At 30.9% G+C, this 27,805-nt stretch overlaps 2 protein-coding genes across 2 annotated transcripts; one reads left to right on the top strand and one right to left on the bottom strand.

The window, feature by feature from the left end:
* The first annotated feature begins 1,157 nt into the window (after positions 1–1,157).
* Positions 1,158–3,175, top strand: LOC125813847 (bidirectional sugar transporter SWEET14-like). Its single transcript, XM_049493318.1, has 6 exons — positions 1,158–1,306; positions 1,746–1,782; positions 1,888–2,098; positions 2,192–2,353; positions 2,462–2,581; positions 2,660–3,175. Exons 1-6 carry the CDS (start codon positions 1,270–1,272, stop codon positions 2,975–2,977), a joined length of 885 nt encoding a protein of 294 aa, XP_049349275.1. The 5' UTR covers positions 1,158–1,269; the 3' UTR covers positions 2,978–3,175.
* Positions 3,176–13,077: 9,902 nt separating this feature from the next.
* Positions 13,078–23,166, bottom strand: LOC125813812 (RNA pseudouridine synthase 7). The gene is made up of 12 exons (XM_049493275.1): positions 23,021–23,166; positions 22,890–22,933; positions 22,709–22,786; positions 22,315–22,415; positions 22,018–22,105; positions 18,849–18,927; positions 18,638–18,720; positions 17,090–17,155; positions 16,887–16,943; positions 15,421–15,552; positions 14,735–14,964; positions 13,078–13,647 (listed from the first exon to the last, which is right to left on the bottom strand). Exons 1-12 carry the CDS (start codon positions 23,115–23,117, stop codon positions 13,545–13,547), a joined length of 1,158 nt encoding a protein of 385 aa, XP_049349232.1. The 5' UTR covers positions 23,118–23,166; the 3' UTR covers positions 13,078–13,544.
* Positions 23,167–27,805: the final 4,639 nt, after the last annotated feature.

The following is a 27,805-nucleotide window of genomic DNA, read 5'->3' as shown; positions in this document are numbered from 1 at the left end:
CTGACATAATTCAGACTCATATAAATATCTATACGTACCTTTAATTTCCACTCTAACGCAGAATTAATTAAATGGAGTTTTTATTCACATTGTATTGAATTTGTGACAACATGATTAATTAAGAGAATCAGAAACAAAATGCAAATAATGAAGTCTTATATTATATTCAACGTGATGCTACTAAAATTTATACTGATTTGGATTTGATAAGTCAAGGTATAAAAAGCTAGGCTTTTAATTGAGCTTTCTTTGTCGTTATTTTACTTGATAAATTAGCGACGAATAAAATTTTCCGCAGCTAAATAATAAAAGTTTTATGTCAATCTAATTTAGTTATGGATTATAAGAAAATTCAATTAGTTATGAACATTTTTACAACGAATTACCTAGGAATTTCATAGTCAATTCCATATTTTCTTGTAGTTGGCAAATGGCAACTAGGTGAACTGAACAAACTTATGTGGGCAAATTCTTAGCTCTTGTAATTTTCATAAAGTATTAGTGGGTTGGGCTGCTCACAACTTTGACAATTTGAATATCTCTCAATAGGAAAAAGCAGGCTGATCCATAGCAACATTCAAATATAACCCAACAAGGAAATTAAAGAAAATACATAGAACATTATAATAAGTTTAATAAAATAATACTAATAATAATATAGTGGATCCACTTGATGAATGATTCCTCCTCCACATATATTATTGATGCTGACATGGCAACACACTATTGGTCCTCACCTCAACTTTTAATTTACTGAATAAGGTCATTGCTATGCTTTTAACTTATAGGTATCAAACCCTACTAAAACTGTTATAGTCTGAGTTGTAAACCTTAAGGCCAATTGGATTGGTGGTTGACACATCATAAAGGAAAATGTGGGGTCCAATTTGGCTTTGAATATTTTTCCATTATAGAAACTATATGAGCTGGTAAGGGGCTCTGTCCAAGGTAGAAAATAACTAAATATGGTTAAATGGAGCATTAGCCCTAGGAAAGCAATTTGGATTTCTCATAAATAAATACACTGCTTTTTAACAACTGTAAAGGTTAATAATAGAGTAATAAAATTAAAAAGTGAAAAGGATTGTTGTGTTACATTAGACTTTAGGTCTTTGAATCTAGGCTCTTTTTTTAAATCATGATCCACTATATAAATGGCTCATTCTTGCATTGTTCAAAATGTGCTTGTAAGCTACATACAAAGAATTATTTTTTACTAACTAACAAGAGTTAGAGAATTTTGTTTATTTTTTCTGTTTAGAAGAGAATATGATGACTCACTTGGCTTTTGTATTTGGCCTCCTAGGTAAAAGAAAATACAAATATATTTATTTATTTATCATGAACACTTCCACTCTATCCCGCCAAAAATATTTCAAAATAGACGTACCAAACCTAGCCTCGAATTCCTTATTTCTTTTCACAAAAGAAATGATAGAGAAATTAAGGGGTTCATTTACCATTTCATATTACTAAACTATAAGATTTAGTTGTTCTACGTACAAAGATATTGTGTCTATATATGTTATTTTATTTTCTCTTTTAGTGCATTTAATGGTTTCTTGCATGGAAATCACCTCGTTTCATTATCTTTTCCACTAAAAAACATTCGTATTGAAACACATTTCATTTATATACATAAACATTGTCTAGAAATCCATTCTTGGATTTGATTTAATTTCATGTTATCCTCATTCTAAATACAATCACTAAATTGGATTTTTTTTACTTTTTATATATTTTAGGCAACATTGTCTCCTTCATGGTCTACCTTGCTCCAGTGTAAGTATTTCAACCATGCAACGTCAATACTTCTTTCTTCTTCTTTTTTCGAAAATAAAAACAACGTAACGTTATGAGTTTAATTAAATATTTTGTTAATTGCAGGCCAACGTTTTATAAGATTTACAAGAAGAAATCAACAGAAGGGTTCCAATCAGTTCCTTACGTGGTTGGATTATTCAGTGCCATGCTTTGGATTTACTATGCATTTCTTAAACCTGATACAACTCTTCTCATTACCATTAACTCTGTTGGCTGTTTTATTCAAACTTTCTACATCTGCTTCTTCCTCTTTTATGCCACCAAAAAAGCCAAGGTACATACTATAACATGTATAAAAAAAAATAAAAAAAATCGATATTGTACGTTAAAATATTATTTAACTAACCATTGAAGATTTTTCTTCTAGATGGACACGATGAAGCTGCTTCTTTCAATGAACGTCGTTGGTCTGGGCTTAATCATTTTGCTAACTCAATTTTTTGCAAAAGGCTCCAGCCGTGCTCAAATTGTCGGATGGATTTGCCTTATTTTCTCATTTTGCGTCTTCGTTGCACCTTTGGGTGTTCTCGTAAGTATCTGAGCCAACTTGCACACATCTTCATTATTATTTTCATCGGAATAAATACTTTTCGTTAAATTCACATTTATTTGAATATTCTTTTTGTTTTGAATGCAGCGACAAGTTATAAGGACCAAAAGTGTGGAGTATATGCCATTTCAACTATCATTTTTCCTGACTTTAAGTGCCGTTATGTGGTTCTTCTATGGTCTACTACGCAAAGATTACAATATTGCTGTAAGTTAAAAATATGAAACTTTAAACTTATTATTTATTTAAATGTTCTAATGATTTCTATTTTTATTTTTGAAATAGATACCAAACGTGTTGGGATTTAGCCTTGGAGTGATTCAAATGACTCTTTATTTGATTTACAAAAACGCGAAAAAGGTGACGAAAGAAGTGAAATTAGAAATAGCAGAAATTGTTGGTGATGAAGAGCTTAAGCTTTCTGAAGAAATACTGAAAGAGCAAATTATTGATGTTGTGAAGTTGAGTGCAATGGTGTGTTCAGAAATAATTCCAATGGTTACTGCTCATGAGCTGAAGAATGAAATTAACCTGCCTCAACTTAATGTGATTATTAATGAAGACATGATAATTAAGCCAAAGGCAATCATACAGGTCTCCTAATTATCATGAAGTCTAGAAGCTTGGTTAATTAATTAAGTGATAATTATCTAATTAATTAATGTTATTATGTACTTGAAAATTATTAGTCATAGGTCTGATTGTGTGTGCCTAATTAAGTTTGATTATGTCTTTATCCGTTTGATTTTATTCTAATTGTATCTAAATTCTAACGTATTAATGAATGAATCTTTCTATTCCAATATATAGTATCTTTTTTTGTTTAATTCCCATATTCCTTTTTTCTTTTCCTTTTAAACTTAAAATTACTGAATAAGGACGATTAAATGAAAAATTAAAAAACTATCTTATAACGTGCAAGTAATTAATAGTATTATACAGGTTTAATTTTTTTTTACTATAAACAGAGCGGCATAAATCCGTTTCTACTTTAATTTTGTCTCTATATAGCGCTGAAGTATATGGAAATGACAACTATATAGTATTATTATTTTACGTGTTTGGCCATGCAAAAATGCCTCTATCTCTCAAGATATTTAACTACATTAAATTTAGTTAAAGGGTATTTGAGGGGAAAAGAAAAACAAACAAAACAAAATATGACTCCAAAAAGATGGGAAAGTCCACTTTTGCAATTTTTCTAGTTTAACCTATATACAATATTGTAATGGGCTAATGGCGTTTAGTAGCAAGGTTACTTCAAATTGTCTTTTTTGGTCCTTCAATTAGTCCTATTATGTTTATTGACGACAATTGTTAATATCAGTTAGTTTATAGTCCTTCAAGCATGTTGTTTTCTATTATTTTAATGATATGTACCAAAAACAGTAATTAGGAGCACGCTATAGTGATTGTCAGTTACACTTTGTTCGGACGGTTGTTATATATTGTTTCATAATTATATTGTATTGTATTGTATTGTATAGTTTTAATGAATATAATTTTTGGATAGATTTCATTGTTCTTTGTCGTTACATAATGTCACATATCCATAATTTGAGTGACAAATCTACAAAAAATTGTAGGGTACGAGATAGAGCTACTATGAAAAGGTAGGGTAAATGAATAAAATAGATTTATTAAATAATAAATAAAGATAAAATGATAAGAAATATTAAGATAACAACGTAATCATACAAAATCGATCGTTACACAAAATGAGTCTTTTCGCCATTACCCTAACGATGAATTTAAGCAATAGAATAAAATTTAAGTAACAATAAAGCAAACATTGTATTTATATTAACTCCAAACAAGGTGTTAGTTTCTTGTTGCTATAATAAAAAAATTAAACAAAGGTACATAATAATGCTTTTTTTACTCGTGCACTATAAATTGATTTGTGTCCTCTTCAATTTAAAATTCCTAGCAAATTCTTGATTCTTCAAATATAATTGAATTGAGAAAATAAAAAATTTAAGGTGGCGAGTTAGTGGGTTTTTTCATTCATTTCTTATTGTTGTGTTTTTACTTTATGAAAAATTATGACAATATCAATTTGCATTTTGCATTGAGACGACAACTGTTTTTTTTTTAGTTTGTGGTCTAGCTTTTAAAGATAATATATAAAATAACTTATTTTGAGTTTAAAATTGCATAATCGAAATTTAAAAAAATCAATCGAAGAATTGAATTGAAGTTAAAAGTAATGACGGACCTAGAATTTAACACAAAAATTGACAATATAAAAATATTACCAACTATTGAAATTCTTCCAACGCTATTTTTTATTTGTGTGGCAAGGAGAGGGGGAGAGATTGAGTTCGGCATTCCTTTTACCTTTAAAATCGGTTAATAAAGATCTATTTTTTTAGTAATTTATTTAATTTAACAACATTATTTCAATAACTTTTACAATTTGTTAACTTCAACCATAAATTTCTTAAACTTCAAAAGAAAATTGACAATTTAAAATCTTCTTCTTATTGATAAAGGATGATAACATTTACATTTAATACTCTAAAATTTCACTTAGTGGAACAAAATTTAACCTCTATGAAATATTAAAGTTTTCTAGATAATTGATTCATATCCCTTATCAGCTCCATGAGTTCATATGCCTTGACAGCGGTGTGGGTCTGCCCGATCAAAAGAATCAAAGGTTCGCCTTATATATTAGACAACGTAAACATCTTTATTTACTTTAAGATTTTTAATGCAAGCTAAAAATAATATGATAATATTTCATTTATAAAAATTTACTCATACTTTTAAAAACATTTCAATAAAATTAGTGATCTAAAGTCATATCTTAATAATATACTTTTAAATATATGTATACATATACATAGTAACAACAATAATTTAAAGTTTTTTTTTTTTGTTTTTATCTCTGCTACTTGTATTTAGTGTAGTATTTTTTTAAAAGAAAATATATAATCTTTAACTTCACGTAATAATATTGTAATTTATGAAAGTATGGACTAGTTCTAGTTAATAAAATGTTAGCCATTTAGTTGCATTATACATCCTTGAATATTTTTGTAAAACCTTTATTAAGTAATATGATGATTTGAGTCATTTAATTTAAAGTCCTAAGATATTTTTGATAAAGAGTAGATGAGTATATATATATATATTAAAGTGAACAATTAAAAAATTATTTTTTATATGGCGAAAATATAATAAAATAGAAGAGTTGGGTCTAATAGTAATTGCTAGCAATTATTAAATCAGGGTGTTTTTTTATTGGGAAAATCGTATGAAATAGCAAATTATTAATTCAAATTAAATGTTATAGCTATAGTTTATTTTATTTGTAATTCGCAGCAAACATCCCATTTTTTTGCCATCTAGTTCGGTATACAATTAGTCATTTTCGATATACAATTACCCATTCGGTATACAAATGTATAAAATGTGTTTGTATTTGTATAAAGCGAGAGAAAAGTGTATTTACAAATACAAACACGTATATTTTCGTCTTATACACTTAAAAGTATACAAATACAGATATTCCCCTGCCCAATTCTCTTTTGTCTTTCTCTCTTGCTCGCTTTATACAAACACAGATTATACAAATTACAATGTATAATTTGTGTTGTATAAAGCGAGAGAGAGATTTGCATATAGATTTCACATATACACTTATACAAAGAACACGTACATATACAAATTATAGCTATATGTACGTATACAATGACCAAGCCTAACTGAAACGTTTTATATACAAATTAGCCAATTGTATAAATGAATTTATACAAAATTGAACAATTTGTATATAAATTGGATGTATCTAGCGAAATATACAAATCAAAAGCTCCATAACAAATATAAAATTTGTTATGGAGCGCAATTATGCAAACTATAGCTATAACATATAAATATGATTTTTATGTTTGTTATATGTGAAAGTTACTCTTTTTTATTTGATGTTTAATATTTACATTGAAACTCAATTTTTTTTCTTAATTAAATATAAAAAATCTCAATTATTCACCACAATTCATGTTCCCAACTCAGAATACTCGTGCTTAAGAATGTTGACTTTACAAAAGTGATATTTTTTCCTTTTTTTTATATGTATTCAACTTTCAGGTCAATTTGAAACCCCACTGATCTTTTTAATTACAATGGCCTAATAGCCAATAAGAACCTTAGTGACAAATTACCACAAGCTTACAAATATTATCCTAAAAATTGAACTTTACACTTGTTCTGTTGATCTCATAAATTGGCAATTAAATTGACCCTTAATGATTTTTTTCTCTTTTTTTTTACTCGTTATGTTTATATATGGGTTTATATTCATAATATCCTATTTATGTAATACACCATCATGCGTGTTTGAATAATGACAAATATCTTGCGCGACAAATCCAGCATAACAGCACAAAAAATGACAGTGACTGCACCAAAATAGTTTGATTTTAGCTAACAATTTTTAATAAAAATTATCATTAAACAATTGTTAAATATGATTAGTACTAAATTTTGTTATTTAGCTATCGAAGTTATATGTCTTCAATTCTTTTTTTTTTAGTGCATTAGTTAATTGGCGTGAAAGACATATTATTAAATATTCCTAAACTAAAAAGGAAATTTTAATGTTATACCATTCATGTAGAATCCTAAAGTAGAATAAAAGTAATTTTTTTGACAAATTATTATAAAATATATCTAATAATGTTGTAACAATTGTGTCACGAATAAATTAATGTGACAAGATCAAGATGACCAAATACAATTTTTCTTAACAGGAGTAGTTACAGCAGTACATATTATAACTATCATCATAACAATAACAATGCATCAATCTGAATAAATTAGTATCGATTACATGAATTTTCACCGATCATGTCTATCTCTAGCCAAAAAAATCAATTAGCATTTATGGCAGGCAAAGGAGACATAGATATAGGGTAATGTTTTTTTTCTTTCAATGAAGTCTAAATCCACTTGTTCAACCCCTTTCACATTTGTGAATAATTATTTTTTTTTCAAAAGTACTTAATGGTTTTGATATATTTCTCCCTCCAAGTGATAGCTCTTTAGTAGATGCCAAAGCCAAAAATGGAAAAATCCTTGGAGATTGAGATTCTATGTATAGTGTTCAATGACTAGAAAGCAAAAGATAATTTCAACTTGAATACAAGGCCCACTATATCATATCAATATCTCGTGCTTATATGGTGACAAAGTTTAGGAATATAATGGATATTCTTCAAGTACAATAATGAATATGCATAGCCAATCATGTTGGTCAAATTTTATGTTAGATTTTTGCTTTAACAAAGCATGGAGCTAGTGACTAGTGTTACTATTCACAAAAAACTGATGGTTTTCAGACTTGTGTTTTGGTGAGGTCATGATTAATTTGTTAGAACAAATTGTCTATGCTTTTATGGTCATCCCATCTCATCTAGGATTTTAAATTGTTAATAGAAATGGCAACGAATGAAATAAATTAGATATGGACGGATCAAAATGGGTTCAAGAAAATGAATAAAATATTTGACTCACTCATATTTAAAATGATACTTAACCGATGGATAGTATGGATACAAATTAAAAGCCAAAATAAGCTTAGAACACAGTGAAAGAATTCATGAAAAATAACAAGCGCACAAATGAGTATTGGTAATATGAATATCCGTATTATCATTTGAATATCCATTTATTTAATGCAAAATAATATAGATAATATTCATAGTTATTCTCTTTTTTTTTCAAAGTTGGTATATCTATTAGATTGAATTGAATGGTTGCTTGATTGTTATTATTCTTTTAAAACTATTTTACATGTTCTAGCGGGTAGAGAGAACACATTTTATAACTTAAATATGATAATAAGTTCAATGTAATATATGCATTAGTTTTTGAATCTAATAAGTTTGATGTAATATATATAAAATTTCATAAACTTCAAATCATGAATATATCTCATGATCTCCTATATATTAGTTTTCGTTTTTATACGGAGGTTAACTTAACTGAAATCTTTTCTTCTTGTTAGTCTTCTATTTTTTTTTCTTGATTTATCGGTCTTCAAATGCCTGTATTCATATTAGTAATGGATAAATATCATAAAACACTATTTTATTTTTCAGTTCCTCATAATGCATGCATTATTTTGTGGTTAAGAATCAAAAAAACTAGAACAGATTATCTTCATCAATTAGTGCTAGATGCGTACGTAATGATACATTAATTAAGGAATAACTGGGATGTATTAACGCCTAATCTTTACCAAAATGTTGTGGAAACTTATAGCATTATGATCAGAGTAGTCATAAAGGGGGGCGGCTAGCAGAGGAAACTTTCTCTTATGTCCACATACAAATTGTATAGTAGAAAATGATTCTTGTAAAAATGACATAAAACAAAAAGAAAATTTATAAATTAAATAGACAAAATCAAATCTCTTGAATGGTGCATAGACAGGTATACATATGTCAAGAATTATTTTGTAGATACATTTTGCATATACATATTAAATTATATACTTTCTCTTTTGTTGATTAAATACTTTCTTTCTTATTGGATTTTATGTTTTATACACTGTTTTTCTCGCCTTTTACTTGGATTTGATGTACTTGAGCTGAGGGTCTCTTGGAAACAGTCTCTCTACCTCTACGAGGTAGTGGCAAGGTCTGCGTACACTCTACCCTCCCCAGACCCCACCTAGTGGGATTTCACTGGGTATGTTGTTGTTGTTGTTGTATATTAAATCTTGAACACTCTGATGAAATTTTTAGTTTCGCCACGATACGTTTAGTGTATACCATCCACTATGAAGATCAAGAATATTCCAGCTAAATTAAATGGGATCACAGCAAGATTTCAGTTGCACTCTCTCTTACCTTTTTGACTTTGAAACATTTCCTTCTTCCACGATTGTTATATTTCTCCTAATTATAGGAATACATCTCTGTATGCTTTAGTTTTTATCTTTTCCACTTTGATATACTTTAATCATGAGATCTTCGATTTTGAAGTAGCAGTATCATATTTATTTCTCAGAATTGAGACAAAACAAGGACGGAAAAAGAATAATACTCAAGAGAAATGTGTACGTTACCCTTTCTCATCTGATTTAAAAATATTAAATTTTGTATAATGTATAGTAATTTTTATGTCATTTGATTAATTAAGTTGATTTGTGACATATAACTCTTTGTAACAAGTCTAATGTAGTATATACCATAAAGGAGTTTAAAGTTATAAACATTGAGGATCGATCTAATCTCGGAAGATAAATTTTTCTTTTCAATAATATTGTTATAGAGAAATGAATATATATATATATATATATATATCATGATACAGACTATTTCCCGGGTGTACGTACTATACAAAGGTCTTTCTTCGCACATAATTTAGCCCTACCTTTAAGAGTTGAGTTAAAAACTTAATGAAGAATGACACTGAAGAAATATCATTTATTAAATGCTCCATAATTTACATTTTGATGGTATATTTTGTAGTTGATTAGAGCTCAAAAAAATAATTAGCTAGGCATTTGATCATGGCTAAATACAATAGTTTGATTGTATATTTTGTAGTTGATTTATTAAATGCTCCATAATTTACATTCTAAAGGAGTAGTCCCCTCTACAAGTTACTTGTACAACTGTTCTATTCCCACTAGTAGGGGTGCGGCAAAGGCAGAAATTTTGTTAAGGGTATCTAAGATTTAATATATTTATATATATGAAAAAAAATTGATCTATATACTTTTGTATAATTTTATATATATATATATTACTTCCTTTGTCCCATTTTATGTGGCACTTTTTAAATTTTGAGATTCAAACAAGTCTATTTATAAGTTTTTTATAGATCTTTTCAACATTTTGAATTATCAATTATTATGACTTATTGTACTTTTACTTTGTTTACAAACAAAAAGTACCACATAAATTAAGATAGAGGGAGTATAATTTTTTGGCGGAGAATGTCTAAATGACCACCACTACTAACAAATATCTACTTCCTTCTTTTGTAAGATTGGATTTTTTTGGAGTAATGCACAGGTCAGGGTGACGCCTTAACCCCTCCATCATTACAATAGACCCCCCCACCCACCCACTCCCCCCAATTTAAAAAAATATATATATAATAGTGCCGAAGAATTCTTACCCAATCAAATTATTTTTACATACTTCATTTTTATCATACTTTTAAGATTATAAAACTCATATTTTAAATATTCTTCCAATGATATGATAATATAAAAAGATAAAAAAGAATTTATATAGCGGTGATGTATCATGTATATACTTGAATTTAACCTAAAAACTAGATTGATAGCATGTTATAACTAATTAAGTTGCACAATAGTGTAATTTCCAGTACTTTCAGAATTAATTCGAACCATCGCCATACCATATTACATACATGGAGACCCCAATTACTTACAATTGACCGGATATGTGTTTCAAATATACTCGACTAATGTTATGTTGTTCAATTGAATATTTATCTAATGGGGTTCTAGCACTAACGAGTCGTTAGAAAAAATAGTATATGTATTAGTTTTGATATTATTTAATCATCCCTTGTGTTAGTGTTTTCAATTTATTCAAGTATTATTCTTATATAGAGTATTAAGAATAACAATGTGGGATACCATTCTTATTTTTATAATACACTATATATTCAATACTATTTATCTTATAATACACCCTATTCATTTAATATAGCAAATCAAACAATCAAATAAAAAGAAAACTCAACATTACTAATATACATCATGATTCAGTACTTTATACACCTTATTAAACGATTCCTAAGTTCTCTAATTTTAGTAGTTTATCAAAATTATTGTCCTACCAGTAAACACAAGGGGGTCCTCCTATGATTTACTTGATACATTGAATCTAATTATGTCACTAGCATTAGGCTATACTTGATTAATTAATTAATGAATTATCAATAGGGTTCTTTTTCCTTTAATTAGGCTGCTAGAGACTTGTTCTGATTTATTTGATCGAATTGTTCGAACATACTTCATTAATATTTATCATTAGGTTGCATAATTGAAACTTTTTTTACTATTAGCATCTAATTCCATGCTGCCATCCCTATAGGTATAGGCAAGTTCTGGAGCAGCTTTAAAAATCAACAGTATTGGTTTCGTTTGAACTAGAAAAAAATTGGGAAATTGTCAAATATCAAAGTGGGGAATATACAAGCTACCCTCAACGTTTAGATTAGGGAGAATGTACCTTCTGGCCCTCCATCATACATTTCTAGTATATTTAAAATTATTTCGAAAGATAGAATAAAGAGTTAACAGTAAGAAATACATCTAAAAATTAAGCTCCCGAAAAAATTGATAAATTAGATATGAAACTATCTTGTAAAAACTCCTTCATTTACTAGGTTTTCTCAATCACTGTGGTTTGTGCTCAATCCTTTATGAAACATTCTCAAACATGTTAAAAGAGGTCTTTCGATGGAATAAATTGCATAAATCCTAAGTTTATGGGAGATGAAGTCTTGAAGATTCCGTGGCATATTCCAAAATTAGTTGTAAAAAGGTGAAAATAACCAAAATTTTACCGGAGAAGGGTCTAAAATACCTTTAAAGTATTGAAATTGGTACAAAAATATCCCTCGTTTACTTCACTTGTTCAAGTGATTGAAAGCGTAAGTGGGAACTATTATCCTTCTGGAATAGGGAGGAAGAAAAAAGCGAAAATAAATATCTAAGGCAAAAAAAAAAGGATCTTAGGTGATCTAGTACATGCATTAGTGCTTAACTTGCTCTAGTTAATGCTTTGGTCTGGTAAAGGACAAACATTTAGGGGAAATTCCATAATCTTTAGTACTAATTTCATTATTTTTTGGCTTAAAATTTACAGTAATTGGAAAAGTCATTGAAATTTACCAAGTAATAATTCTGAAGAAAGGGCATATTTATGTCAACAAGCTTCAGTGAGAGGTGAGGCTGGGTAAATAGGGACTATCAAGGTAGCATCATACTACCTAAAAAATGTCATTCAAACTTTACAAAATCACTAGTACTTTGCAAAAAAGGGAGGCAGCCTGGAATGGCTCAAACTAACACTTCCTCTTTTTCTCGGGTTCAAACTTTGGGTATAGAAAAAATCCTATTAGGAGCACCACCCCAGAACGGGATTTGTAATGCACATTCTGAATTTAATCAAAACTTAATGTACGTACAGACACCAGGTGGAAAATGGCGCTTGTGTTTATTACTGATTAAAACAAAAAACGAATTGGCCATAGAGGACTGCAGCTAAGCTACTTCTACAACTTAGGGTTAACTAAAGAGAATTTTTTGTTGATGATTGAAAATGATAGTTACAGCGGCGTTTTATTTTTTACCAATTCTCATCTGACTATGGACAAAAAAGCATAACTTGAGGACTTAAAGTGACAAGATAATGACATCTGTGGGGAAAATTATAAAATACCAAACGTAATCATTTAACTTCAATAGACTGAATTAATAAAAACAGAAACTTGTTCCAGGAGTTATTTATAACTAACTTAACCATCTCCAGAACAAAAATATCACCATGTACTCCTCTCCCAACGTCAAGTACAAGCTCCTAGCAAAGCAGCAGCCATTTCAATTAACATAGTTGCCACTATTGAGTTAATCTTTTAGATCTAATCAACTAAACAAAAAGAAACTTCAAACAAGAAAACGTAGCCAAACAAAACAATGACACAGAAAGTAAAAAGAAGGATTATTTCTTGATATTGCAACTTTACAACAGAGAACCAATCAACAATTAACTGCCGAAGGTTACGTGCTGCTGCTTTACAAACAAAAGGGGTAGATTCTCCGTAATCCAATAAATTAAGGTGGTGAAACAAAATCACCTCAGTCAATCACAGACGACGCCCATTAATTGTTCCAAAATTGCTGCAAACACTTGTTTATAAACCAATTGAGCTCGAAAGGCATACAAAACTAGCCACTCTCGTAAATCCAAATTCAAAGTAGACCATGCATCATAGAATGACCAAAACACTGTATGGGTGCCTCCCTGGTAACAAATTCCCAGAACTCCAGGAGTTAACCAGGACACAGCGCATACCGCTGCACAAGAATGAACGGAACACAAGACACGAAGCACCAAGAGCATAACAAAGTTCTGAAATCAGTCATAATGAATGTTGAAAGTGCATATCAACTTAGAGATGCCCAATCTGGATGTGGACATTCATATATCCAGTCAGGTCCTGAATATTTTACACAATGCAGCCATAGACCCTCTTCATTTCCATCATACCTGCATTTTGAAATAACAAGGGGCATCAAGCCAGATATGAGAAAGGCTTCCACAACCAAGAGAAAGCTCACAAGTTATCTTTTTACAACTGAAACAACTACCAGACTAGTCTAGCCACAATTCACAATAGCCCTCAAAAAATCAAACTGAGGGGTAACCCACCAGCTTACCAACCATCTAGTCATGAAAGAAGACGAGATCTTAGATGAGCAACAATGAAGATTTGTCTGGAAAATACTCAGTAAATATAGGCTAAAGCGCACTAGTAATTTTACACTCAATACCAGTAAGCATGTCAGTGTTTGATGATTTTCTGGTGCCAAGATGACCTTGAACTATTGGAACATAAGATATTTAACATTTCCGCCTACATTTTCCATAGCAAACAGTTGGTATACTGATCTTGGTGGGCATTATAGTCATCTCAAATTCTTTTGTCTAACTTTTACTCTATTTTGAAAGTGGTTTGTGCTTAATCTTCGGGTTTAGGATAAGATGGCTCCTGACAAAATTATATTGTTCTTAATCACACAGTGGGAAAGGAAGACCTGTTACCTTAAGTTTGAGCATCTGGCTAGAAGCAGAGGGATTCATGGAAAGGGTACAACAATGGTGTTGTTCCCTTCAGTGAAAAACAACCAAGATGTTGTGTTAGCCAAGAACATGAAGTTTTTTAAATGCAAACAAATCAAAAGCAAGAAAATTCATTATTTTAGATGAGCTCATAGGTCTAATGGCATAGGCATAGCAGAAGAGAGAGCAGTCATTGTGGAACAATTGGCTTAAGTAGCAAACCTGGATATAGCTAAGAAGGAAGATGTCTCTTGGCTTTCAGACATCAAGGTATTTTATGGTTTAAAAAATTCACAATAAATGTATCTTCCAAATACTCCTTAAGCAAATTTCTATGTTTCAATAGTACCAGGTCAAACCGAATCCAAATACCGTTAAGAGGACTAACAGGTTGACTTGTCAAAATTTAAGGGTCACCACAGACCCTCGACCTGTATGGACAGTAACTCTAAGGTTGAATGTGCACTCAAGAATGGACCTGTCAAGAATTATGCAATACAGAGACCATCCATACCCTTTCGGAGCAAGATTTGGACAATTTGTACACATTGGATCAATGCTGAAATCTTCATTAGAGTCATTTGCCATGTCACTAGTTCGAGAGATGGGATCTGGAGGAGAACATGATTTTGCTGCAGCTCTATCGGCACTCAATCCTTCAGCAGCGCGACTAGACACGGATTCAGACTGGTAGAGCATATCATTGGCTATGGGATGACCTGTATATTGCAGATGCACACGTATCTGTTGCGAAGAAACTTTCATTAGGTATAACAAGCTAATTATCCTTATAGAGAATTCCACTGCCCAAACCAACGCGAAGACAAATTCCAGAAACCAGATTCACTAGAAATGCCTCAACCAGAGAATATTAAATAGAAATGGCCATTAAAATGGAGGACAAAAGGTACCTTATATTAAAGGAATAAATCATTTGAAGAAGCAATTTAATAAAAAAATGATATCTATTACACGCTAATTATGGATTATGAAAAAAGATAAAAAAAAATTAAGAGCTAGAATGATAAGCAGAGGTATAACTCAAGCAAAAATATTATTCAACTAAAAAAGTATATAAATAAAGAGCAAAGAGATCTTCAACAAAATGCAGAAAGGTGTCTCTTTTGAATTAAGTTGAGGGAAGACTAAAGAATGGACATAAATGATACGAGAAAATTGTCAAAATCACATTTCAATTACCTGATGTGTCCTGCCAGTCACGGGTTCGCACAAAACGATGCTTTGCTTCCCATTGGTACTAATCCTTGTAAATTTCGTACAGGCAGCCTTCCCCTTCAGTGAAGCAGTACTATTTCCCTGGTTGTCCCCCACCTACTAGTATGATTTGCCCAAGATTACTAGCAAGTAATAATATCAAACAAGAAACAGAAAGCCGCATAACAAAGTCTGTTCTCCAAAGCCCAAAGCACAATCAAATGGTTGAAAAAACCCGCACAGCAAATCATTCAGTGACACAATTACAAGAAAAAGGAAAATTAATTGCTGATTTACGTCTAGCCCTGCATTGAAATTTTGATCTCCACAGGTGGATGAGTTGGAACATGATCTCCCCATCCAATGAAAAAGGGCAAAAACAAATCTCAACTAAAATTTTGGTGGTTCAGCATATCTGATGCAACAGTAGAAACTGAGTTGCTGCTAGTAGGAACAAATGCAGAGGTAAAGATTTGCAAGATAATAACATCAATGGATTTAGGCTCCAAAATGACAAAGCAAACTTCAAATAGCAACAAAAGTACAGAAGCAAAAATAATCCCAGAAGTCAGAACTAAATAACAGTTCATAAAAGCTAAGAAGAGAAACATATGATGTGTGTTCATTTGGACAGAAACCTACATATCATATTTTGTCTTCTGAAATGTTGTTCTGGTCTCAGCTTTTAACTTTCCTGGACTTTGTGATAGAAACTGGTGGAAAAGCGAGGTGTAAGAAAAAGCAAATCAGCCAGGTTAGTATTGTAGATAAATACAATTGGTCTTATCATTTAGTGATAGATTAAGAGTAATAAATTTAAGGATGGAAAATATAGGGGGGCAAAACGAATCCTTCAAGTTTTCTAGAAACTAGCTTAGATACTGGAAAATTCACAATCACTATGTTGCGTTACTTGCAACAAGAAAATTTAATAATTTTGCACGATTTCCATAAAAAAAATGAAGCACCAAATCTCTATAAAGCATATACAATCTTCTCTTTATAATTTTTTGGTACTAAAATCCTTCCGTCTGCCTGCCCAATTGGTAGCCACCAAACAGGAGGTTGGGGAATGAGGAAGTGAGGAAGAGGGGGGGATGTAGCTTCTCTTTTAAGAAAATAGGTCGCCATTTGGTTCTAAGATGTAGATACTGAACAAAAAATAGTGTAAATCGTTATTCCATCGTATGTGCAATATTCAAGCATTCTGCAGCCGAAAAGAAAGCTTTGAGTCCTAAAGGAAGCTTCCCTCCAGATTGGTAAATTGTATGTTTGTAGCTGTTACTTGTTCCAATACAAAAATGCAGGTCATGCTCTATGCTGGAGCTGAATCAACCAATATCATAAGTTGAGCCAAATTTTATAAACAAGAGACAAAAGCTAAAAGAGCAAATCTACTAGAAAGAGCCAGCAGGCACTAGTAATATACACACTTCAAGGAGACATCTTACCTCAACTGTGCTCCTCCCTTCTCGAGCATTGTAATTGACATTAGCATTCACAACTTGCTAAGGAAAGAAGCAAGGAAAAAAACAAGTCAAGAGAAAAAGTAGAAAAGGTCATTTTGAGGGAGAAAGATTTCAAAAGAGAAGTAAAGAGGGGATGCTAGGGGAATGAATAACGAGATGAACAGCCTGGCTTTTACAATGAATACCTGCTTATCTGGGAATACTCCAATTACTCTTGCAATATACCGTTTCTGCACTGCCCCTGATTCTATCTGAAAAAAGCAAGGTGTGTACTTAATTAGGCTTTAGAAACAGCTATTCAGTTAAAAACTTAACATAAGATAGGACACAGACCACCCTAGGGGAATCGAAGGATGGAATCAAGCACAATATTGGTTTACTGGATGGAAATATGGATTTCTGAATCTGAAATACATTATTTTAACTTTACAAGTTCTTACTGGCTCTTCCACCCCAACCATTTCAAAGATTAATTTTGTAGCAAATGAAGAAATCACTAGATACTCTTCTGAAATAACTGGAATTTTGTAGCAAAATATCCAGGCCGCGCAATTATCACTGTCCAAATAACTGGAATTGGGTTAATTTTAACCTGAACCGGTTCTACTTGCAGAAGTGCAGTGAAGTTTAGCAGCTGAGACAAGTAACAAGAATAGGAGAAGAAAACAAATTCAAGAAATGTCACCAAAAAATCCTACAAGTAACTCAAAGGTACTTCTCTCAAGCAATGCACTTGAACCTCATAAAGGGTCATATGAAATTGGGTGCAAAATATATGTATAAACCAAGAAACTTCTGACAAAGCTAACTTCAACCCCATAAGAATACTATATTTCCAATGATGGGAGTTATTCACTGGAATACCTTCAATGACCCAAAATAATCATTAATGATTTATTCAAATAGCTTGAGAAGATTAAAATAACATACCAAACAAAATAAAAGATAGATATAACATATCTGAATCCTTCCCTCAGAAGAAAAGATAACCTGTCTAAATCCAAAAACAGAAAGGTATTCCACGTCCTACCCCAGACAAGTTAATAGGTCAAATATCAACTCTATACATCAATTATACACCAGTTGTTTCATGAGCTCAGATATTGATGCCAAAATATCAAACAATAATTTTTAGGAACCTCTGCTGTAGAATTTTAGGAAGCAGACAATAGTCCCCATGTAATAAAACCAAACATCAATTGCAAGATATTCTACCTCTTATTAAGAAATTTTTGGAAGAGCTACCAGTATCCATAAGCAAGAATTAGATTAGTTCAACAAGAGTTTCCTGACACAGATCGCAAATTAAGAAATCTGAGTTGGACGAGTGAGGTTTCAAATGCCACACTCTAAATAATACTGCAATATGCTTCCCTATTCATTAGATTTAGAACTAGAAAAAAGGTTCGCTTAATTTCATTTCCTGGATCACAAAGTATGATTGTTAAATCAAGCATTTAGTATGAGTATCATATATGTCAACAATGATTTTCAAAAAATTTGACAGGAACTATTATAACACCTCCTCAATAGGAAATTACGCACACAGCTGTTGGAGTTTTACTAAATCTGTTTGGAGCTTATTTGTCTCACCGCCAACATGTTGACAAACAGTAAGGAGAAATAGGTGTGGTTAGACAGCAGTGACGCAATCAAGATCCATTATCTTTATTGAATCCATGATCTGTCATTGTGCAATTCATTGCATATAATCGTAAAAACAGAAAATATACCTGTTGCCTGAAGAGGTCAGCCCTAGAAGCACTCCTAGCCAAAATAAGTAGTCCTGAGACCAAGCGATCTAGGCGATGAACCGCTAATATAAGAGTCAAGAGATGACTAGAACAAATTGCTACATTTGATGCAACAAGGAAAAATACTCGATGACATTATGAACAGGACAAAAAAATTATGCCCTGCTGCTGCTAGTGAAACAGAGGATACGAAATAAAGGTGCCAAGCCATACTCGGCTTGTAGTATACCAACGACCGTATTCTTGCGGTATTGTCCACATGGATGTACCTACAAATGATAAGGATTGCTTACATTATACATATGGATGGAGAAGCAAGGCAAAAACAACAATATCATCAAAAATGAGTTAGCCATTCAATGCAAACATGAATACTAGATCATTGAAAGGTTATGACATAGTGAGAATCTATTTAATCTACAACCTTCAGTACTCCAAAGGAACAGATTGCAAGCATGCAATCAAGTGGCAAAAGTGAAATGTGATGCAGCATGTAAATGGAGATAAGTGTCAACTCTGAAACAAAAATTAAGTACTAGGCCTTTGAAATATTGGAGGCAATAGAAGAACATTTCCACATGGATGCACCTATATGTGAGAAGATGTTCACATTATTTACATGAATGGTGTGTTAGAATAGGAATAGGTTTATACAATCCTATTAGAATAAGAATAAGTTTATACAATCCTATTAGAACAGGAATAGGAATAGAAATAGAAATAGGAATACTAAATAGTATCCTACTTGGTAAAGGATTGTATTCTAGGGTCTATAAATAGAATCAATGTAATAATGTAAACAACAACAATTCAATAATATTCTTTTCCTATATTTCTCACATGATATCAGAGCCTCTACGATCTTGGTAAACGATCAAAGTGATTCCGCTGCGGGCGGGCGGCTATTACTCATATATGCCGCCCGTCTGGCCAACAATTATGTTAGCAAAAGTTGGGTCATCATGTATCTTTCCGGTGACTATTTTCTCATATTTGATTTATGTAAGCACTGTGCCATCATTCCGGTGACTACTTTCTTATATCTAACTTGTAGCACCGTGCCATCTTTTCAGTGACTACTTTTTTATATCTAATTTGTGTAGCACCGTGCCATCATTCATGTGACTACTTTTTCATATTTAATTTTTGTAGCACCGTGTCATCATTCCGGTGACTACTTTTTCATATTTAATTTGTGTAGCACTGTGCCATCATTCTAGTGACTACTTTTTCATATATAATTTGTGTAGCACCGTGACATCCTTCCGGTGACTACCTTTTTTTGCATATCTTATTTGCGTAGCACCGTGCATCTCTCCGGACTACTTTTCATAATTAATTTGTGTAGTACCGTGGATTTTACCGAACTACTTTCTCATATCTGAGTTGCATAGCATCATGTCTTTTTAGTGACTCCTCAGATTTGATTTGCATAGTTTCATTCGTCTTTCCGGTGACTCCCCAAATCTGATTTGCGTAGGGTTGTGCCATCATTCCAACCATACCTATATAATTTCTCTTTTTCATTAGAGTCGTGCCATCATTCCGACCCTACCCATATTATTTCTCTTTTTCAATGGGGGTCGTTCCATCAATTCGAACTATCCTATATAATTTCTATTTTCTAGTTGGGTCGTGACATCATTCCAACCCTACCCATATAATTTTATTTCTTAGATTGTGACCACTTTTATCCATCAAATCAATACTCCGGCATATGAGCATGTTCCGGCCAATTTTTCGGTGACTTTCTTGTTAAATATTGACACGTCTATTGATTCCAACATGATCCATACACTTTATACTATATTTTGAGCACTTCCGGCGACCGTTGCATTGTGAAGAAGTCTATATGGAGCAACCACCTAATTTGTTGCTCAGGGGGAGTTTAGTAGCCTTGTATGTTGATTACGTAAGTCACTCTATGGTCTGAAATAGTTTTTGCAAGCTTGGTTTGGGAAGTTCAACACTGTAATTTTATCACTCTCTGTTTTATCGACATTATGCATCAAATTCAGTATTTCATGAGAAGACCAATCCCATTGAGATTGATTGTCAAATTTGTGAAGTCGAGTGATCAACTTGCAGATATCTCACCAAGCCCCTCATCGGTCCTCGTGTTAATTACATTTGTAACGAGCTAGGTACATGAATTGTATGCACTAGCTTGAGGGGGAGTGTTAGAATAGGAATAGGTTTATACAATCCTATTAGAATAAGAATAAGTTTATACAATCCTATTAGAACAGGAATAGGAATAGAAATAGAAATAGGAATACTAAATAGTATCCTACTTGGTAAAGGATTGTATTCTAGGGTCTATAAATAGGGTCTCAATGTAATAATGTAAACAACAACAATTCAATAATATTCTTTTCCTATATTTCTCATAGGTGAAACAGGGGAAAAAGAGCAATTAGATGATCAAATGCCAGTTCAAACATGAGTTACGCGTCCAAGATATAAGACTTTAAAAAGTTGTGGCATAGCACAACTACCTCTTAAACTACAATGTTCTCTATATCTTCTAAGGGCCAACAAATATAAGCAGGTGTTTGAGTGTCAACACAATTAATAGTGGCTTTCAGGACCCAGGTCCTTTAGTAACAGAAGGTCGCCTTTTTCCTTTTGACTTGCTGATCAATATTTCAAAAAAAAAAACCTTTTTCTCCTAATTCTTGCTATCTTCTGGTGAGGGTTCAAACATAGTATATTCATTAGTCATCTTGATAAAAAGAAATTTTGAGTTATGCAACCATGGGAAATACACGAGAATTAGACAAAGAATCAGTGAATCAAACTGAAAAAAAGAGAAAAGGAAAAATAGAAATATAATAATAGTGAGTATAGGAACATGGTTATGCACTTTACTTTATCTGAAATAAAAGAGTTTAACGTGAGTTGAACCATTGATAACAGGAGCTAACCTATGTTCTTTAGGTCAATATTGTAATATCAGATCTAAACACAAAGCTATATCATAATTTATGTCAACTTATTCAAAACAGAAAAAAAGAAATGTTCAAGTTACAAGTTTGAAAAAAAGAAAAAAAAAGGTCCATAAGTGTTGCATGCTAGATTCACAGTATGCCAGCTAATTGTTCCACTTTAGTTTCAGGATTGATGGATTCTTAAGTGTGCTTGAGTAATGGCTGATGGATCCAGTGATTGTACTATACTATCTGTCCACTCAAGGTGACCACATTTATAGCATCAGCAGGGGAAGAGTGTCTTAAAAATTCACCTAATATACACATTATTCACCTAATATTTTAAAGTTTCAAATGTACTATACTATCTGTCTACATATCACTTTCTCAAGAAACAAAGATATAACGAGAGAATCATTATTAGCTTACAGGAACAGAAGCAGGCTTGCAAACTGTCAGCACATCTGGCTCTTCACATAGTATTTCGACATCCCACGACATCACTGGTGGCTCATGCCTACAGCCTTTTGTTAGTCATGTTCTCATAATTGCATAACAGAACAGAATTAGGAAATATCAAAGCAGATCTGAGTCTAAGATCTATCATTTACATGCGTTAAATTAAGAAAACCAAAATCTATTAAAGGATTGAACACAGAAGAAACCAACCAGAAGGATAGTATCAATAAACAAATTGTCTGAGGCCAGAACTTGAACAGTACAAACCTGTGCAGGAAATGGCTAATTTTTTGTGATGACTGAACTACGTATGAAACAGACACCTTTTGTCCATCAACTTGTATACGTCCAGACTTAACGGCAGATTCCTAGCATAAGTCAAAACCTTCAAATTCAGCTATACACAGAATTCAACGATCCATTAGCTACATAAATGACCAAAATGTGCTCGATGAGCAAGGTATGCTGTAAATATATGCTATCATCACTCAGATAATTCGACTTCACATAATTTCTTATTCAAAAACTACAATCACAGTGCAGCCTACTAGAAATGTAACATATATCAAACAATTACTTATAAATTGCAACCATTCAAGTACCACAGACACGGGCATATTCAACACAGACACGTGAAATGCAACAATTAGCACCAACATACATAGTAATCACGAGGTCTTCCTTTAAATTCATCAGAGAAGAGATCAACAATTGTCTTCCCAGCCCACCTATTCTTCACCTGAAAAATCAATTTGAATTCAAATACAAGGTTTAATTAGGGTTTTGACAAATTCATTAAGACAGTGACAAAATCAATCAGCAAGAGAGAGCAGCAGTCGTACATGAGAGATGAATTCGAAGTAGTAAGGCTTAACATAGCGTATTCCTGCACAAGTAAAGCAGAAAAAAGGCATAAAAGTTTGTTGCAGAAAAAAGACAGCGTAAAGTGGGAACTGAAGAGAAAAAAAGTTACCATTACGGAAGATGTAGTCATGGCGTTCCGGTGGGTTGGCGGGAGTTTGCCACACAATCTCCATATCCTCTCGCTTCCTCTTCGTATTCATGTTCATGGTGAACGGTAACCTCCCAAATTTTATTACTGCGAAAATCAATCCAAAATTTGTAAGTAGTATTTTTCTATTTCGATACCAGCGTCCTTTTTTTCACTTTTTCGTAATTCATTTATTATAAGAGCTTCTTAATTTTAATAAAATAAAATAACTAATTTAATTATAAATTAATTAATTCAAAATACAAATTACTAATTCAAATTATTAATTGTTAAATGATTTTTGAATATTCATAAGAGATAGTAATTATATACATAGATAATTATATACAACTACACTTCAAATTGTTAATGAATCGTTAAAGATGACTTATATTATTTTAAAAATGATAAAATTACTTGAAAACAAGTTGAAAACATTTTAAATTTTTATAAAAACTAATCATTTCAAAATTGTTAGAAAATGAAGAAGATACATATAAAATAAAATCTAACTCATTAAATTAATGAAATTGCAAATGTAAATATTTGTAAGGGCTTGTTTGGAAGGACACCCTGATAATTGAATTTGGTGTAATTACACTGTCTTGTCCTGTTTGGAAGGACAGGTAATTACTTGGTCAGCAGGTAACTGGTGTAATTGGCAGGAGGTAATTACACTCTACAATTCACAGGCAGAAGTTGTAAATTGCTGGTAATTACATGGTGTAACTACCACCTGATTACTTTTTCAATTTTTTTTTTTATTTTTTATTTTTTTTGTTTTAATTTTTTTTACTTCTATTATTTTAATTTCTTTTTATTTTTATTTTTATTATTCTAAAAATTTGTAAAAGTCTATTTCTTATTTTTTATTATTATATTTCATTTTATTCTTGTTCTCAACCTTACTTTATGTGATTCTATGTAATTTTCTCGTATTATCTATTTCTTTATGCCATGCTTATTTTCTCATTAGTATAATTTTATTAGTATTCTAATTTTAAATTAAAATAGAATTTATTGTTAAGTAAGGTTATAGACTTACGTTTTCTTTATTATGAAGAAATAAAAATAAATCATATTTATTGCTACGTTGAAATTTGTTATAAGAGTATTATGTTAAATTTTTTGTTTTGAATTTATTACTTATGTTATATTTTCAGTTTCATTTGTTTTAGTAATATTGAATTTACATTGCACGTCATTTTTTATGTATTTATGTATCAAGATACTTAATTTGATACACAGTGCTTTATCAAAATAAACTAGATACATTGAAAATTAAGTATCATATGCATATAACAAAAAAAGATTGTAGTAGTGATGTATCGAATCAGTAATAACACTAGTAAAGATTAATTTAAGATCCAAGATTAAATTATGTATCAGTGTTTTCAAAAACACAAAAAAACGAAAAATCAAAAGATGAACAGAGAGGAGATACCTAAATTGAAGTTGAAATAGTTTTGACAGTTGAGAAACTGATATTGAATATTAATCGTGAATGAGAAAATAATTGCTAAGATTGTGTGACTAAAAATAGGAAGTGATTTGTGAAGTGAAATAAGGAAGGGATAACATTATTTTTGGGAGTTAGGATTTATAAGGAATTTTGGAGGATTCCTAACTGGAGGAGTAACTCCCGTGCCTTAAAGGCTAATAATAAAAAATTATTGAATGGTCACTATCCATTACTAATTTCCTCAGAAATGCACTATTTGGAAATCTTGCAAATGAGCAAGTCTTTAACGAGCTATAGTCAAGGTTTAAAACGTACCCATGGGTATTGAGCTTTGGTTTGTCGTAGATTTTGAAGTTTGAAACTAAAAAATTTGAGTTTTAAAAATTGTGAATTTTAAAACTTGAAATTTTATAAGTGAAATTGGAACTTTTTCTTTTTAGGATAGATTTTTAAAATCTGATACAAAATCTATTATCAAACGCTCACTTAATTCAAAAATTTTGATATAAAAAACTTACAATTATATAAAAGATGTCCCCCCAGTAACGTGGAACAAGAAAGAAAATATATGTAATGAATTATACTATTAAATTCATTAATCGGAAAGAGAAAAGATTTGAAATTCAAAAATAGATTAATGAAAGTAACTGTGGAGAGATTTGTGGAGTGAAAAAAGGAAGGAAAATCATGGGTAGGAGATCTCAAATTAATGTATCCGAAAAAATGAATGATGAGAGCAAAAAAAGGGATTTTCGATATTTTCTGAAATGGTAGGGAAAATTAGAAAATATAATAATAAATGATGCATAGTTAGGTAATTTTTCCTAATAATTTTCCTGTTCTCTGTGATTTCTCTACTTGTTTTAAAAAAAGATTGAAGGATGACTATGTCCTCACCTCGTGAGAAACATATACGAAGAAAAACATAAGAGATTTAAAGTCGATCGGGCTCGCCACTGGTGTTCCCAAGTACAAGCCAAGAAGGATTATCTCAATGAGTTTGGATTAGTTATTTGATTCCCAATGAAATTTTATTGTTTTATTTTTAGTGAAAGAAATTTTCGGAAAACAATTATTTTGTACTATCTAATAAAAGAAACAAACCTACTACTATTAGAATCACATACAAAAAATCGTATTTAAAAATGAAATCTTTTTATATATTTTTAATTTTTTAAAGAAGATATAATAATAAAAAGAATACCGTTCATCTATATTTCATGAATATTTATAATTGTTTTTTTTTATGCATAAACACGAAGAGTTCATCATATTTGTTTGACAAAATTTGTATTTTAAAAAATCTTTACTAAATTGATTAATATACCGCGCGAAGCGCGGCTATGTTTTCTAGTATTAAAAATAAAAATTTACTATTTGATTTTGGTGCTCACTCTGCCTAGGAGAGTGAAATACACTCACTTTTTTCAGTTTTAAATAGTTTGGGGGTGATAGGACTCCCGTAAAGTTTAAGTATGTAGTTAAAAATATGATAATAGATTTGGGGGGCATTTGACCATTTTCTCCACAAACTACTAAATGAAAAGTTTCAAATTTTGGAGAGCATTTTCTTTTTAAAAAATAAATTAAATTAAACCAGAGTGTTGAGCAAAAACTTATGTGATAAAGCCAAACTAGTAGATTCAATAAGTATTTATGATCTCACAATGGTAAAAAATAATCATATATGTAAAGTCCTAACATGACAAAACAGAGGTCACAAAAAAATAAACATCGACTTTGCTTTCAACGTCACCGTGCATCATTCGCTTTTGCCTTTAATTTGTTCAAGTAAAATCATTAATATCTCTCGTTAGTTCAACAAATTTTATGATATTCTAACAACTTAGTCTAGACTTTAAATTCGATATACCACATTGGTCTGTAACGTTGGCCAAAAATTTAATAACAATATAACTTACTTTATGTATGTAGCAGTAATAATTTAAGTGGAGTGAGATGGAGTAGATTTATGCGGGCAGAACGGGATAGATTAAAAATAAAAGAAAAAATAAAATGCAGGACCGAATAGGGCGGATAAAAAATTATATGAGTTGAACTAAATTCGTCTAGTACCCACCCCGCATTGCCCCATTATCATCCCTAATCTTAATCAAATAGAAACTCTTATGGGAATTTAATTCACGACTTTAATCTTAAGTTAGAAGATTATAGCTCTTGAACGAAATCAAAACATCCAATAGTGTTTTGTAGTGTTTATGCACACATAAAGTAGTCTTATTTTTATTTTTTTTCATTCAGTGTTCGATATTCGTATTGGAGTTCAATTATTTCAGATTTGTGTCACATAGGGCCCCATTCATAAGAAGGACCGTATAAAAAAAATACATAACTTGAACCAAGACCTCTAATTAAAACTGACCACATCTTTGTGGTAGCATAAAGTAGTCGTTTTGTGGTTATCACAGGAAAAAAAAAGCTAATTTTTCAATGCCCTTCTATCTGGGAAATAAAAAGAGGTTTTTCACGAATAGTTACTATAGGAAATTTAATTAGGCTCCTTAGCTACAGCTTGTCTAGTTACACTCCATATCTATAGTTTCAGTAGCTAATATTTTTGTTTGTATCTTTCGCATGAATTTAATATTATATACAATTCATTTTTCAAAATTTTCAATGAATTTAGGCGATAATTTTGGTTGGGAAAAAGGAAAACAATCTCATAAATCACGGAATGTATCTCATTAGAGTTTCATGCCAAAAATGACTCCCTCCATACTAACAATTGTTTATTATCAATTGTTTTGTATTTATATTTGTATATATTGACTTATTTGAGTTAGATATTGCGTTTACTGAAAATGTATAAATTACACATTTATTTTGCAAAAGTATAATTTTGTTGATATAATTTTTAGATAATTGTCTGAAAATTATAATGAATCTGTATATGTAATAGAATATAATTTACATACAATATGTATTTATATGAAGTGACTATTAGATTTATTATTATATGTATAATTGATTGTTAGACTTATACCGTTAGGAATTTTTCATAACTTATACAAATCAAATGTATCAACAAATCATATATACAAAAAAGTTAATTGACAAATATAAATGAATTTATTGTATATGTACTACTGATGAACAAAAAAATTATACAATTAAATGTATATATTTGTATAAATTTGGGTTGATTTATAAGAATCAATTGTGCATCTGAGGTATTATACGTATAAATGACTTTTGGACTTATACACTTAAAGAATTATTCATAACCTATACAAATCAATTGTATCAATAAATCATATATACAAATAAATTAATTGATAAATACA

The sequence above is a fragment of the Solanum verrucosum genome, unplaced genomic scaffold (genome assembly GCF_900185275.1).
Source record: "Solanum verrucosum unplaced genomic scaffold, falcon-dt-bn FXZP01000205.1, whole genome shotgun sequence".
Taxonomy (NCBI): Eukaryota; Viridiplantae; Streptophyta; class Magnoliopsida; order Solanales; family Solanaceae; genus Solanum; species Solanum verrucosum.
The sequence above is the reverse complement of the archived record's forward strand: the minus strand, read 5'-3'. Positions and strand labels throughout refer to the sequence as shown.

Coding starts and splice junctions, on each gene's coding strand:
- LOC125813847 (XM_049493318.1), top strand. CDS start 1,270: ATGATGACTCACTTGGCTTTTGTATTTGGCCTCCTAG. Junction 1,783..1,887: donor ATGGTCTACCTTGCTCCAGT/GTAAGTATTTCA, acceptor TGTTAATTGCAG/GCCAACGTTTTATAAGATTT. Junction 2,354..2,461: donor TTGCACCTTTGGGTGTTCTC/GTAAGTATCTGA, acceptor TTTTGAATGCAG/CGACAAGTTATAAGGACCAA.
- LOC125813812 (XM_049493275.1), bottom strand. CDS start 23,117: ATGAACATGAATACGAAGAGGAAGCGAGAGGATATGGAGATTGTGTGG. Junction 22,787..22,889: donor ACTTCGAATTCATCTCTCAT/GTACGACTGCTG, acceptor TTGATTTTTCAG/GTGAAGAATAGGTGGGCTGG. Junction 18,721..18,848: donor TGGCTTGGCACCTTTATTTC/GTATCCTCTGTT, acceptor CTCTTATATTAG/CGGTTCATCGCCTAGATCGC.